Consider the following 15,405-nt stretch of genomic DNA (forward strand, 5'->3'; position numbering starts at 1 on the left):
TCTAGCCAAAACTCACACTTGGAGAACTTAACATATAACTTCTGCTCTCGTAAGGTCTAAAGCACTACTCTCAAATGCTGCTCGTGCTCTTCCAAGCTACGTGAGTATATCAAGATGTCGTCAATGAAGATGATAACAAAAGAATCAATATAAGGCCTGAACACCCTGTTCATCAAGTCCATAAACGCCGCTGGGGCATTAGTCAAGCCAAAAGACATCACCAGAAACTCATAATGGCCATATGTAGTATGGAAAGAAGTCTTCGGGACATATGAGTCCCAAATCTTCAACTGATGATACCCGACTTCAAGTCGATCTTAGAGAACACCCTAGCACCCTGCAACTGTCGAACAAATCATCAATGCACGACAACGGGTACTTGTTCTTGATGGTAGTCTTGTTCAACTGGTGGTAATCAATGCATATTCGCATAGTCACATCCTTCTTCTTCACAAACAATACTGGTGCACCCCAAGGTGACACACTCAATCTAAGAAACCCCTTTTCTAACAATTCCTCCAACTACTCCTTCAACTCTTTCGGAGCCATATGGTACGGTGGGATAGATACAGGCTTAGTTCTTGGAGCCAAATCAATATCACGATTCGGTGGCATGCCAGGGAGGTCAGAAGGAAACACATTGGCGAACTCCCGAACTACTGGAACTGAATCAATCATTAGAGACTCTGGGGTGGTGTCTCGAACATAAGCTAGATAAGTCAAATAACCCTTCTCGACCATATGTCGAGCCTCCAGAAAAGAGATAACCCGACTAGATGTACTAACTGAGGAACCCTTCCACTCCAATATTGGTAACTCTAGCATTGCTAAAGTAACAGTCTTGGCATGGAAATCTAGGATAATGTGATATGGGGACAACCAATCTATGCCCATGATGACCTCAAAGTCAGTCATATCAAGTAGCAAGAGGTTTGTTCTAGTCTCAAAACCACAGAATGTGACCACACAGGACCGGTAGATCCGATCCACAACTATAGAATTGCCCACAAGAGTGGACACATGAATAGGAGTACCCAAAGACTCACGAGGTATATCTAGAAAATGAGCAAACAAAGACGATACATATGAATAGGTAGACCTTGGATCAAATAGCACTAAAGCATCTCTACCGCAAACTAAAATAATACCTGTAATAACGGCATCTGAGGCCAATGCATCTGGCCTGGTCGGAAAAATATAGAATCTGGCTGGAGCATTGGCTGGTTGGCCTCCACCTGACTGAACAGTAGCTGGATAACCTCTCCCTGTCTGGCCTCTACCTCTAGGATAGCCCCTACCAGTCTATCCCCTGCCTCTGAGCGGCTGGGCTACTGACTCTGCTGCAGTGCCTTGCCTCGAAATCTAGGGCAGGTCCTCTTCATGTGACTCAAATCTCCACACTCGTAACAACCTCTCGGCACCATAGACCGTTGTCTTGAATTCTGGCCCTGATGGCCTGAATACCCACTAGAAGAACTCTAAATAGTTAGTGGGCGGTATGAATTCTCCGGTATACCACTAAAGTGGGAGCTGGAAGAACCCTAGGGACCTGAATATCTACTGGAAGAACCCTTGATAGCCAGCAAGCGGTAAGAACTCTCTGGTATGGCGCTGAAATAGGGGTGCACTAGATCACCTCGAGGAGGTGGTGGTGCTAAATATGGGGCCTGATGGGCTGACCCCTCCCAAATTGACCTCTTCTCCTAGCCGAGTCACCTCTAAAATCTCAATAGAATCAAGTCCTCTTGTCTTGCTACATCTGCTCTCTACCTCTCAGACGGTATCCCTCAATCCTCTGAGCAATCTCCACTACCAGCTGATAAGAAGTCCCCATCTCCACCTCTCGGGCCATGTTGGCCCTAATACCAGAATGCAACCCTACAACAAACTTCCGCACCCTCTTTGCGTCAGTAGGAAATATCATCAGTGCATGGCGGGACAACTCAGAAAACGTTGCCTCATAGTCGGTCACTGATATCTGACCCTACTCCGGCTGCTCAAACTGATACTGCAGCTCTTCCCTCTCAGAGGGTGGAATATAGCTATCCAGAAAAAGCTGTGTGAACTGACCCCAAGTAATGGGAGGAGAACCCACTGGCCTACCAAGAACATGATACTGCCACCACCTACGGGCTCTGCCCTTCAACTGGAATATAGTGAAGTCAACCTCATGAGACTCTAATGTCCTTATGTTGTGCAATCTGTCCCTGTACCTATCAATGAAATCTTGGTCATCCTCATGACGCTCCCCTCCGAAGATGGGAGGGTGTAGCCTAGTCCATCTGTCCAGTAACTTCTGCGGATCACCATCCATAGTCGGTCTAGGCTCGGGTACCACTGTAGCAACTGGATGAGTCCCATCCACGGGTAGTGCACCCAGAGTCTGATACACTGTACCTGTATGACCAGGAACCTGGGTAGTAGGGGTCTGTGCTCCACCTCCCACTTGAGATGTGGCAGGGTTTGCTATAAATAAACCAGCCTGAGTCATGGTGTCCATGAACCGTAACATACGGCCCACGACCTCCTAGAAATTTGGTGCTGTCATGAAGTCCGCCGGGGTAGGCTCAGGTGCAGGCACCTCGCCCTGCTCCTAAATGATAGGATCCCCCGGTGGTGCAACTAGGGCAGCTCTAAGACGCCCTCATCCCCTACCTCGGGCTGGTGCCCTCCCCCGGCCTCTGCCTCGGCCTCTAACAACAAAGGGAGCAGCTCCTCTTGGGTTTGGAACATCTGTCATGAGAGTCCTCACTATCAGTGAGAGATTAGAAGAAGGAAATTTAGTATACCATCAACTGCATGATTAAAGATGAATAAAGAGTGGTTTCCTAACATCTTATAGCCTCTCGAAGATAAATACAGACGTCTCTGTATCGATCCTCAAGACTCTATTAGGTTTGCCCATGACTTGTGAGACCTGTGAGCACGTGATTTTTGTTTCGCGCGACAATCGCTCCAAAAGAAATAAAAATGATAATAATTGGTCCTGCTGTACAATTTTCGGATTTTTACATGGCACTTTGTTAATTATTTATGATTTTTTGCCCATTTTATTTTATTAAAACAAAATACAAAAATGTATGTGTCATGCATAATTTGAACCGTAATCCGGTTGTTAAATAGAAAATCATAAATAGGCATCTTTGTCCGTGATTTTGTTCTTGCTTGATTTTACCTATTTTAAAATATTTTAAGGTGTGTGCAAACAATTGTATTAAGTGTTTATTTAATTTTAATTTGATTTACCTAGGTTTTTGTTTTTAAAATAAAGAAGAAAATAATATAAAATAAAAAAAAGGAAGAAAGAAAGAAATCTTTTCGGACTTGGGCCAATTTTAAACAAATTGGCCCAAACAAACAATGCCCAAAACCAGGCCTGCCCGGTCCAGTCCAAGCTGACACCAAGGACGTCCAAACGACGTCGTAATGGCTGTGTCTGATCTGAGCCGTTGATCTCCGAATGATCAACGGCCAAGATCACCTCCCCATAACCCATTAATGAACCCGACCCGAACCAACCTTGACCCCTACTAAGCTAAACGACGCCGTTCCACTTAAGTCCTCAGATCCAGACCGTAGATCTGGATTGATCTAACGGTTGAGATCAAGCCATCCACCCCGTATATAAACCCTTCCCCCTTTACCCCGCGCCCTAATCCAAACCCCCCCCCCTGCCTTAGTTCGTCTTCACCAGACCCCAACCCTCCAAACCCTAGCCGCCGCTGCATACCTTCGCCATGAAAGCCGGCGGCATGGACGCCGGTGACCCTACCCTTAACACCATAGATGCTCCTCACCGTCCTGAACCCAAATCCACTAACCACCTAGCTCGAATCCCTTCCCACCTTCTCGAATCTTCATTTGAAGATTCGAGTCGGAACCTGATCTACACCGATCTGCCCTAAATTCATACCAGACACTCCCCAGACCCCCCTCGTGACCAAACCATACTTGGTTTGGTCCGAATCTGACCAGGGAAGCATGAATCCCGGATCTAGTTTTGAACCTTAGGGTTCCTCGTCACTGGTCCGTGTCTTGTTCGAGCCAAAGAAATTAAGGTCTAATGGACCTTAATCGAAGTGTTTCTCATCTGAGAAACACGTCGATTAAAGTCCGTTTAGCCTTAAGAAAGGTCTGTCCGAGTCCGAGTTAAGGTTTTGATCTTTCGAGGTTTAAGGTGAGTTCTTTCTTTTCTTATTTGTTTTGGTTCATCTGATTGTTGTAAAGGTCTGTTCATGTTTTGTTTATGTCCTTGACTTTTATCAACTGTGCCTTGACCACTTTGCCTGAACCTCTGTTGTTTGATTGAGTCTTTCCATTTGTTCTGATAATGTGTATGTAAGTGTTGTGCAATTAGCTGATTTTCAAATTTGGACTGACTAATTGATTCCTCGAGTACCACTTTGCTTAGTCAGTATAATTCAAATCATGTGTCGATACTGTTAAATGTCTGATTTTTGGTTACGATTGTATGTGTTATAACTAGTATAGTCGAGTCGACATATGTCGTCAATTAGTTTCAGTTGTCCGAACAATAACAAATCGATTTACTTTTGATAAGCATGGCTTGAATCACTTAGGAACTGAGTTTAGTGCTTATAATTAGTAATTTGAATCAGAAGTGTAAAAGAGCAATGTTCTGTTTAGTCACAGTTCTGAAATTGGAGAGCATGTGCACTTATGCACAACATGTGCATTTTGTGCACAGCCTGTGCCCTGCCTAAGTGTTTTTGAATTAAATAGTTTGACAACATGTGCTGTCGGATTACATTCTGCTGCCCATTACCTTGCTTTAGTTCAAAAATATTAAACCTTACCTAAAAGTAAGTCTGCCAGGGAATATCATGGGCTGGTGTTCTTATTTAAATAGTAAGTGGAATCTGAAAAAAAAGGGATCACATGGGAGGATGTTCTGATTTTGTGTAAAACAGGCTGTTAAAGGGGTGATGGGAGGCTGATATAAAAGGGGGGATACAGACAGACACAGAGAGACAAGAGGAGGACATCTGATAGAGGAGGATATACATAGATACACAGAAGAGAGTAAAAGAGGAGGGGACACCACCTGATACTAGGGAAGGAGAACACAGAAGGGAGGAGATTAATAGACACAGACAAAAAAGAGGAGGAGAGGAAAAAAATACCACCTGATGTTAGGAAAGGAGATAGAGGGAACTGGAAAAGATTTCTTTTAATAACTTCAGTATAATCTCAAAACTGAAGATTGATATTTGGATTTTGGAAAGAAAGGAGATAGAGGGGGGATATACAGAAAGCAGAAACTGTTTTCTTCTTCCTGCTGATTTTTCGATTCCCAGTTTGTTTAACCTGTTTCAAATAAGTGCTGATTTCCTCTCAAGTATCAGCTAGGTTTCTGTTGTTTGGTTCTTATTGGTTTGCTTTCTTTTGGAATTGGACCATTTGAATTCTGAGCCCACTCCTCTGCTTGTTGCTGTCATTTTTGTTGCCTCTTCCCATTGGCTATAACTGCATCTTGCATTGGGATTTTTGTTACCTGCTGTTACTGCTGCTGCACTTGTTGTCATTGTTGCTCTGCTGACTTCCCTTTTCTTCAATTGTCAAAAGACTTCCAGGTACACACTTCTGAAACTATTTGTTGTTGAAAGTTTGAAGCCTTGAAGCAGAAATAAAAGAAATGAATGTTGATTCCTTCACAATACCCATGTTCAAAACATGGCCATAGGTTGAATGGTAGTCGTCCTGCATTTGTTTAAGCTCGTGCCAACTGCAACTGCTCTGTATAAATTAACATACATTCTGTTTGAGATGAACTATTAGATAGCATTGTTTAATAGTGATGACAGTATAACATAGACATTATGTTTGATTTAGTATACATTCAGTTTAGTATAACATTCTGTTTGATTTAGTTATGACAGTATAACATAGAACCATGGCAAGCACCTGTATGTATTTTGCCTAGACCACTGAATTGACAAATCTGTGGTATTTGGTCTGGGATAAATGTATCCCAAACAAACTCTCATGCAGTCACATTAAGAGTCTGGCTATGAATGCCAGCTCTCCTGTCAGATTATTTGTTCCGATATAGGTTCGATATCGGGTTTCGGTATAGATTCATTGTTTCGAAATAATGCGATAACTGTTGAGGAAAAATAATAGGCGTTTTTGAGTTCAATTAGTAGTAGTTTTCCTAATAAACAGCCGATTTCATTTATCAAGTCCAAATAGGCTAGCGTTAAAAATAAAACTTGGAGGTCGTTAAATATAAGTCAGTATATGTTGTTAGCTTGCTTGCAATCTCACTTAGCAAATTAATAAGCGTATTCACTCGATAAAGACAAAGCATGAGGTAACTCTCACCTCATAAACAATCAATCAGGTAATTAAACAAATTTAGGTTCGACAAACATAGTAAAGATTCAGTCTGTATTTGTTCAAACAAGTAAGTTCGGTATCATCTTTCTTTTATTTTAGATACAAACGTAATAGAAATGTAGTCACTGTAGGATACCCTTCTAAAATAATGAGATGAGCCTCGCCAAATAAAAATGCAAATTGCGGGGCCCTTAATAATTAACCATAATAAATACTCAGAGTTTGGGACGGACTGTTTAGTGAATTCCACTGTCTTCCCCAAAGATAATAACGCGTTAGACTTTCTAGGCACGACTTAATTAAATTACATTCTTAAATTCGGGTGTGCATTTATGTGACCCAAATTCAAATCTCAACGGAGTCGAAATGTGTTAACAACTACGGGTGCATTGATTGTGACGTGGTTTGAGATGCATTTTCACGACGTTGCAATTCTATAAAAAATAAATGATAATAATAAAAGCGGTTTAAACTTAATAAAAGCACGTAAGTCATAACATGTATTTAAATCAGATATTTAGCCATTATAACAATTTAAGCGACCGTGCTAGAACCACGGGATCCGAGGGTGCCTAACACCTTCCCTCGGGTCAACAGAATTCCTTACTTAGAATTTCTGGTTCGCAGACTTCATTTGGAAAAGTCGAAAATTTCCTCGATTTGGGATTCAAGATAAACCGGTGACTTGGGACACCAAAAACCAAACCTTTCCCAAGTGGCGACTCTGAATTGAAATAAATAATCTCATTTCGAATATTGTCACTTAAATTGAAAAAACTCCCCTCGCGCATTAAACCCTTCGGGTGCGGGCGCGCAAAAAGGAGGTGTGACAGCTCTGGCGACTCTGCTGGGGACTTATTAACCCAGAACCACTGGTTCAGGGTTCAAGAATTCGAGCTTAGAATAATTGTTATATTTGGCTTTATTATCTGATCTTTATTACATATTTTTGCATAACGTGCTAAATGTTGTCTTTTACCGCTTTGATATTATCTGAACTGTATATAAACTGTGCCGAAACCCTTCTCTTCTTACCTCGGGGGAGAAGCTCGCTGGTCGAGACTCCCTATTCTGTTAGTGTCAATACCTGAAATAAGAAAGAGGACGGACAAGTTACAAAGCCGGACGATCTCGCGGGTCCCCGGTACGTAGCCCCCTCCTCGACTCGAGTTGTCCGCTCGGGTACACAGTCTAGAACAAATACCCAGGGTATAAACCTAGTATAACGAAACTTCATGCCGGATCCCTAGTAGGAACGTTTATTTGCATCATGTTGCATTTGATTTAGGGGGCTCAACACAGGGGTTGGGTCCGTCTAGGACAGGCAACCTGAAATGAAAAGACCACCCTGCTGCATCCTATTTGTTTTGCGCATTTATTTGCTTCGGTTTCGCATGCTGACCGGTTTCTAAAAAAAGGGAAAAATAACAGCGTAGGGAGACTTGTTTTGGAAAAATAAAACCAATGTCCAAGTAGTGTCAAAAGCTCGCCGGAATTTTTCTAAAAAAAAAGAGAATAAAAACAAAATTTGTCTTCTTAGTTTAAGTTATTAAAAAAAATAATATAAATTTTTTTTCTTTTATCACTTCCCAAAATCAAAAAAAAGAGAAGGTATTTATTTAAAAGTAAAAACGGAAAATTCATAATTCGAAAAAAAAATGTTGTTTCTTTTGTAGTACCCCTTTTATAAATTCAGACTAATAGTCCAAATATTTCCTAAAAAATAAATAAAATAATAATAAATATTTTCTTTAGTCTTTATCTCTTTTCAAAAATAATGAAAATACTTATTCTTGATCTCCAGGTTTATTTGATTTTCTCTATTCATGATATGCCCGAACTACGCCGGTTTGATTCTCACCGGGTGTGAGATACGTAGGCAACCCTCGTCGGGTTCAACCCCATTTTTGCTAAAATAGCCAAAATCAATGAATAAAAAAAATGCGTCGTGAATAAATCGGGTGACGCTGTTTTGTCATAAATAGCCGAATGTTCCCGAAAGGGACGCCGGAAGGCTGACTTTACATAAACAGCCACCTTTGGGTCTTGTTTAGCATTTTTGTCCAGTTGACCCACACAGCCTTAAAATCTTCGTCCCCGAAGTGTTTAAGGGCCGTGTTCAAAACTTGATTCCCTCTGTAAAATATTTTTGAGTCAAGTCATTTTTGTTAAAATCACCTTAATAAATGTCCAGGATGAGAATGATGCAAAATGAACATTTTTCAATAATGACCAAAATCCCTGTCAAGTTACGGCTATGGTGGAATGATCTAGGTGTTGAAGGACAAAACGAGGTTAAGAAATATCTGAAAGGTCTTGTGGGTTTGTTGGAAATCCAGCCTCGGGGAGATATCATAAGAGCTTTTGGTTACCTATTGGGACCCGGCGCACAATGTTTTCCATTTCTCTGATTTTGAACTCACCCCGACTTTGGAAGAAATGGCCGGATACATCGGGAATACTGAACTTCCCTTGAAGGAAAAATACTTGGTCGCCCCAAGAGTCATCACGGTACATCGGTTCCTAGATTCATTGAAGATACCTAGAACAGTCCACAACCCGGATCTGGCAGCCGGATTTTGTACTCCATGCTTCATATATGATAGGTACGGTCATGAGGGAGGATTCAATAATCCAATCAACAAACTGTGCAGCAAAGGAATTCGTCAGAAGTGGGACAAGCACAGACGGGTAGCGTTCATGATGACGTTCCTGGGCCTTCTGGTATTTCCAAGGAAAGACGGGAACATTGATTTGAAGGTATCCGGGGTCGTCAGCACTTTGCTCACGCAAAGTGACAGTACTCTCGCGCCTATGGTGGTGTCTGACGTCTTTCGAGCTCTTACAGCTTGTAAAGCTGGGGGAAGTTTCTTCGAAGGTTGTAACTTGCTCCTACAGATATGGATGACCGAGCACCTCTGCCATCATTCCGAGATTTTGAGCCATGGTTCCCCGGAAAAGACCTGCATAGAAGAATCTTACACGAGAACCAAAGAGATCAGTTTGCCCAAAGGAGTCCTGGCATGGACCTCGTTCTTTCAAGCTCTTACTGCCAGCCAAATACAATGGACGTTGGGATGGTTGCCTGTTGATGAGATCCTATATATGTCTGCAGCTAAAACTCATTTCTTACTGATGGGGCTTAAGAGCATTCAACCTTACGCACCCTGCCGAGTTTTGAGACAGTTCGGAAGATGCCAGACAGTACCTCATGAGGAAGATCTTAGCACTCAAGCAGTTGAGATAAGTCCTAACGGACAATTCCCAGAAGCAAAGATTCGCCAAATCTGGAGTGAGTGTCAATATTTGAAATCAGATACTTGCGTGCGGGATCGAGCCAAAGGAGAGACGGCGCCAGGTTACCTTGCATGGTATAGAAGGGAACTTGAGCATGAAAGGCCAGCTAAGAGACCCCACATCCGGAATTTCACCGAATCATCGCAAAGGCAGTGGGATTGGTTAGCAAAGGAAAGAGGCTATTGCGCCGAAATCAGCAGGTTAAAGCAACAAGTGGAAAGTTTGAAATATGAGCACAATGTGCAAGATGCTACCAATCTGGGAGAGCGGAACAGGTTAATTCAGGACAACGAAAGGCTCAGAGCCCAAATCAAACAAATAAGGGTGGATGCGGATAAACAGCCAAGGCATCGATTAGACGAGCAGCTGATAAAAAGGCTAAAAGGAGAAATCAGGGAATGGCAAGATAGTTTGGAGAAATTTGAAAATGTCATAGCAGAGCTCAGGGCACAGTGGGATACAAGAGCAGATAAGCATCGCCGATACCTAAATCAATTGGAAGGCGACCACGAGAAAACTGTTGCTAAAATAAAGAGAGAGATGGCTAAACTTGAGATCAAAGCAGCTAATCAGGCCAAGGGTTTCCAAATTGAGAGCAGATACTGGTACGACTCAATAGCCCAGATGAAGTTGGAAGTACGGAGACTAAAGCACCAGCATATACAGGATGCTCAAGTATTCAAGATATGTAGCGATCAGATAAAACGCCTACTCATAGAGAAGAAGCAAACCAGAGATAGGATCAAGGCCATTGCCCATGCCATCACCAGACGATGTCTACGATGTGAGAACATGTCCAGCGTTACCGTCCTCTCGGCAGTGATGGGTTATGTCAAGCAGACTATGCATGAGTTGGAGCAACTTGAGAGGGATCTCGCGCCTAAGACCGCGGCGAGGCCGAACGATGCCCCGCGGACACCAATTTTCAAAACCATAATGCACTCATAAGTCAAGCCTGTATCTTAGCATCTTCTGCCTGTTTTTTCCCATCAGGGTGATCTTTAGTCTATTTTGAGTCTAGGTTTATTTTCAAAGTTTGCTCTTTCTTTTACAAAATGTAGTTTGTAATAGACCATTTCAACAATAAAGAGGTTGTTTCTTTTACGCTCATTTGTGTTTTCGAACTACGTAATGATCTGATTCACGTAGGCATCGTGATACGTAAGCAATCCTCATCGGATCCGGTCGCATTTCTTTTACTGCAAAATAAAAAAAATAATAAAAGAAAAACAAAAAAAAAGGGGGAAAAATTAATAAGAGCAAAAATGCCGGAATGACGCATGCTATCGTAGCAACATATAGTAATCCACTTAACTGTATAGGTGCATCATGCCCAACGTGAGATTAACTATCTGTTATTTGCTGCAAATTAACCGTGCGTTTGTCGATGAGTATTCCAGGGTTTTTGGAAAGACGGTTGGTTTGGTGAAAGTCTGGCCTCGCACTCATACTTCACGAGGTCAAGGAGAAGTGTTCAACTACTTGTTGTTGGGACCAGAAGCAGTACTCACACTTACTTCACCAGGTCGAAAGGAAGTGTGGAAATGTCTTCAGAAATTCCATTGCAAACAATCCCTGTTTCCGAGGAAAGCTCGATCTCAGCCGTCCTCACACCTGAATCCGCAACTGCGGAGGAAAATAGAATCCTACGGCTCCGCATGTTGGAAATGCTGGACGATTGGAATAATGGGAAAGAGCCGCCAAGTGTCGTCCCCGGATTCCCTGAATTATTCTCCAGGTCAAGTGGGACTTCTAATGTCCCCATAAATTATCCTGCTACCCCATTCGGGTACCCAACCACCTCAGCCTTCTCTGCTGGATCGCCTTCTGAGCCTCATCCTCGAATGTCAGCCACTGATGCAAGCATGAACATCTTTACTGCATCGCCTTGCCCGATCACGGCACAGCCAGCCACGTACAAGCCAAGCTTTGACTCATCCTCCTTTACATTCCAAGCACCATCGTTCTCAATGGAACCAACTAGGTTCGCTACCAGTACTAATCCTCTACCGCCTCAGTGCGAGCTTGCACCTGGGCAGGATCAGAACCCCAGAATTGCAGAACAAAATGAGATTGCCAAGAGAATGAGAAGCCTTGAACAAAGTTTGAAGAATATGCAAGGATTGAGCGGACAAAAGAGCGTCTCTTACGCCGACCTGTGCATGTTCCCTCACGTGCACCTGCCAACGGGTTTCAAGACCCCAAAGTTCGAGAAATACGATGGGCACGGTGACCCCATTGCACATCTTAAGAAATACTGCAACCAATTACGGGGAGCCGGCGGAAAAGAAGAACTGCTGATGGCGTATTTTGGGGAAAGTCTAGTAGGGATAGCTTCGGAATGGTATATGGATCAGGAAATGTCCCGATGGCATATATGGGATGATCTCGCCAGAGATTTTGTAAAACAATTCCAGTATAACATCGACATTGCGCCAGACCGAAACTCTCTGTCGAATTTGAAGAAGAAACCTTCGGAAAGCTTCAGAGAATATGCTATTAAGTGGCGTGAACAGGCGTCGAGAGTGAAGCCTCCCATGGATGAAGTGGAAATGGTCACTACCTTTCTCCAGGCTCAAGAGTCTGACTATTTCCAAAACATGATGTCAGCCATGGGTAAGCCATTCGCGGAAGCGATCAAGATTGGAGAGATGGTGGAAAATGGCTTGAAAACAGGTAGGATTCTGAGTCAAGCAGCCATAAGGGCGACCTCCCAGGCCGTCCAAAGCGGATCCGGAGGAACGACAAGGGGGAAGAAGAAGGAAGAAACGACTATGGCAGCCTCGGAAGCAAGGGAGTATCGTCACCCCAGGCCCCATTTTCCGGAAAGAGCCCCACAACACTACTACCCCCACTCAAATTTGGCATATGCTCATCAACCTTATATGGTCATGAATGCCCAACCTTATACCCATCCGCCACAACAAGCCAACCGAGGCCCAGCTCCACCTCCCAGAAATCAGCCTCCTTACCGCAACCACTATAACCCGCAACCCCCGCAGAATAACTTCCGCCCTCAGGAGCCACCCAGAAGGAGAACTTTCACGCCCATCGGTGAACCATACTCAACTTTGTTCCCAAAACTGGTCCAGTTGGGTTTCTTGCAACCAATCCCTCAAACAAGGCAAAACCCGACGTCACCTTCTTAGAAAGCTGGAGTCAGATGCGCCTATCATTCAAGAGCCGAGGGACATGACACAAATGACTGCTGGTCGTTGAAAAGAGTGGTCGAAAACTTGATAGAGCAAGGGAAAATAGTGCTAAGGGACGAGGAGATCCCGAATGTAACTAACAATCCATTACCTGCTCACAATAATGGGCCGTTGATCGGAATGATTTGTGAAGATAAAGAGTTCGACCCTGCTCTGAAAGCCATAATTGCCATTGTCGACATGGGGAAGAGGCCTGAAACGGACCAGAAACCAGAAAAGGGGGAGGAGGCCAAAGCTATAAAGAAAGTGCTTGAAAAGAAGGTGGAGAAGAAAGTGGTACCAGTAGGGGATGGAGTTCTTTATATACCACGAGGTCGATCTGAGAAGACGCAGAACTTCGGAATCAAAAAGACAAAACCTATGTACGTGCCAAAAGGGGCCTATGTGGTCCGGGGGACGATTCAACCACCTCGGCCGAATGAGCCAGTGGTTATCGGACGCGTGCCACAAAAGCCAATGACCAACCCATCCACAGTGCCGTGGAATTATCAAAAGACTTTGGTAATGTACAAAGGTAAAGAGGTCATGGGAGAACTTCCAGAAAATACTTTCATAGGAAGGTATTCAAATACTCAAGAACTGAACAACGCCACACAAAGGCGCTTCCCGCCAAAGAAGCCCGTGAGTGTTGAAGAAGCGGAAATGTTCTTCCAGCAAATGAAAATGCTGGATTACGAAGTAATAGATCAACTGCGCAAGTACCCCGAGCAAGTGTCCATGCTATCATTATTGATGAGGTCGGCCGAGCATCAAAAGATCTTACTGAAGACCCTGAATGAAGCATATGTGCCAGTTGAAACCTCGGTTGAGCAATTAGAGCGGATGACAGAAAGATTCTTCGCCGTCAACCAAATCTCCTTCAGCAAGAACGATCTACCCCCGGAAGGAGCGGCACACAACAAGGCTTTGCATCTAACAGTTAAATGCGAAGACTATTATGTCAAGAGGGTAATGTTGGATGGAGGCTCAGGCGTTGACATTTGCCCGCTCTCCACGCTGCAAAGAATGGAAATTGGGGCCGAAAGAATCCGACCCAACAATGTCTGCGTAAGAGCTTTCAACGGCATCAAGAGAGATACCATGGGAGAAATAGACCTGTTGTTGGTCATAGGACCAGTCGAATTTCAAGTAACCTTCCAGGTACTCGACATGGATACATCCTACAATTTTCTCCTTGGCAGACCTTGTATCCATGCGGCAGGAGCCGTGCCTTCCACTCTTCACCAGATGGTGAAGTTCGAGTACGAAGACCGAGAGATCGTGGTCCATGAGGAAGATGAGCATGCCATTTATCGGGACCCATCCACCCCATATCTGGAACCGAGAGAAGGGAGCGAACATACGGTCTATCAAGCTTTTGAGATTGTACTAGCAGAGCAGCACGAAGAGGGAATACCCTGCCCCCAGCCTTTCCTGTCTAACGCCTCGGTCATGGTGGCCAAAGAGATGATCCGGCATGGATTTAGACCAGGGAAGGGGCTTGGACGAACCCTTCAGGGAATAACAAAACCCATTACCTTGCCAGTCATCCAGAAACCTTTTGGACTAGGTTTCAAACCTACTCCAGCAGACGAAGAGTGGGCAAAGAAAGTGAAAAATGAGGGTTGGAAGTTACCTCAACCACTGCCGGATTTATATGCAACTTTCATCAGGCCAAGGTACACTGAAGAAGAAGATGATGAGGTCTTCACAGCTGAGGAAATCGAGGAGATATGTGGGGCGATGAGATAAATGCTCTACGAGGTCCACATGGTTCAACCAGGTGAAGGCACAAGCACTGCTGAGATGCTGTACATGGGGCCGAACGCCCAACTTCAAAACTGGGAGGCCACGCCATTCCCGACTAGACGGAAGTCCGGGTAGACCTGTCCTGCCACCTTTCCTGTGTCACAAGTTATCTCCAGGACATAACTTGAACGTTTTCTTCTTCCTTTCAATTGTTGTTTGGAATTCCTAAGTTGTAAACATTGTTGTCTTCCAACTTTCCAAAGAAAAAATAAAAAAAAATCATCATTGCTTTCCCATTCTTTCTTTTGTTCTGATTTTTGTTATTTTTCCTTTTACCTTTCTTTTCAGTTATAATAATGCGGCTTTAAATATGACATGCTCGCGGACTTCACGCCCAGATCACAATGAGTTATTTAACTGCGAATTAATGAACCCAGAACCAGAATATGATGCGGAAGAGGCTTTTAGGGAGATAAACCGAGAGTTGGAATATTTCGAGAATAAACCTAAGCCAAATCTGAATGACACTGAACCGGTAAATTTAGGAACCCCGGAAGAAATCCGGGAGACCAAGATAAGCATTCACACGGACAAGAAAATGCGAGAGGCGATAATTCAACTTCTTTTTGAATTTAAAGACGTGTTTGCTTGGTCATATGATGACATGCCGGGGCTAGGTGTTGATCTAGTGGTTCATAAATTGCCGATTCATCCTGATTGTCCTCCAGTTCAACAAAAGCAACGAAAGTTCAAAACTGAGGTCAGTGACAAGATTAAAGAGGAGATCACCAAACAACTGAAAACGGGA

The 15,405-nt window shown here is 43.6% G+C and overlaps 1 protein-coding gene across 1 annotated transcript; it reads right to left on the bottom strand.

Moving 5' to 3' along the window:
* Positions 1–522: 522 nt before the first annotated feature.
* Positions 523–1,852, bottom strand: LOC138888147 (uncharacterized). The gene is made up of 2 exons (XM_070169961.1): positions 1,771–1,852; positions 523–1,055 (listed from the first exon to the last, which is right to left on the bottom strand). The coding sequence occupies exons 1-2, from the start codon at positions 1,850–1,852 to the stop codon at positions 523–525; spliced, it is 615 nt and encodes a 204-aa protein (XP_070026062.1).
* Between the last annotated feature and the right edge of the window lie 13,553 nt (positions 1,853–15,405).

The sequence above is a fragment of the Nicotiana sylvestris genome, chromosome 3, assembly GCF_000393655.2.
Source record: "Nicotiana sylvestris chromosome 3, ASM39365v2, whole genome shotgun sequence".
Taxonomy (NCBI): Eukaryota; Viridiplantae; Streptophyta; class Magnoliopsida; order Solanales; family Solanaceae; genus Nicotiana; species Nicotiana sylvestris.

Excerpts from the sequence above, each read along its gene's own strand:
- LOC138888147 (XM_070169961.1), bottom strand. The coding sequence starts at position 1,852 with ATGGCCCGAGAGGTGGAGATGGGGACTTCTTATCAGCTGGTAGTGGAG. Across the intron at positions 1,056-1,770 it reads TGAGGGATACCGTCTGAGAG|ATATACCTCGTGAGTCTTTG; the intron begins GTAGAGAGCAGA and ends CTCATTTTCTAG.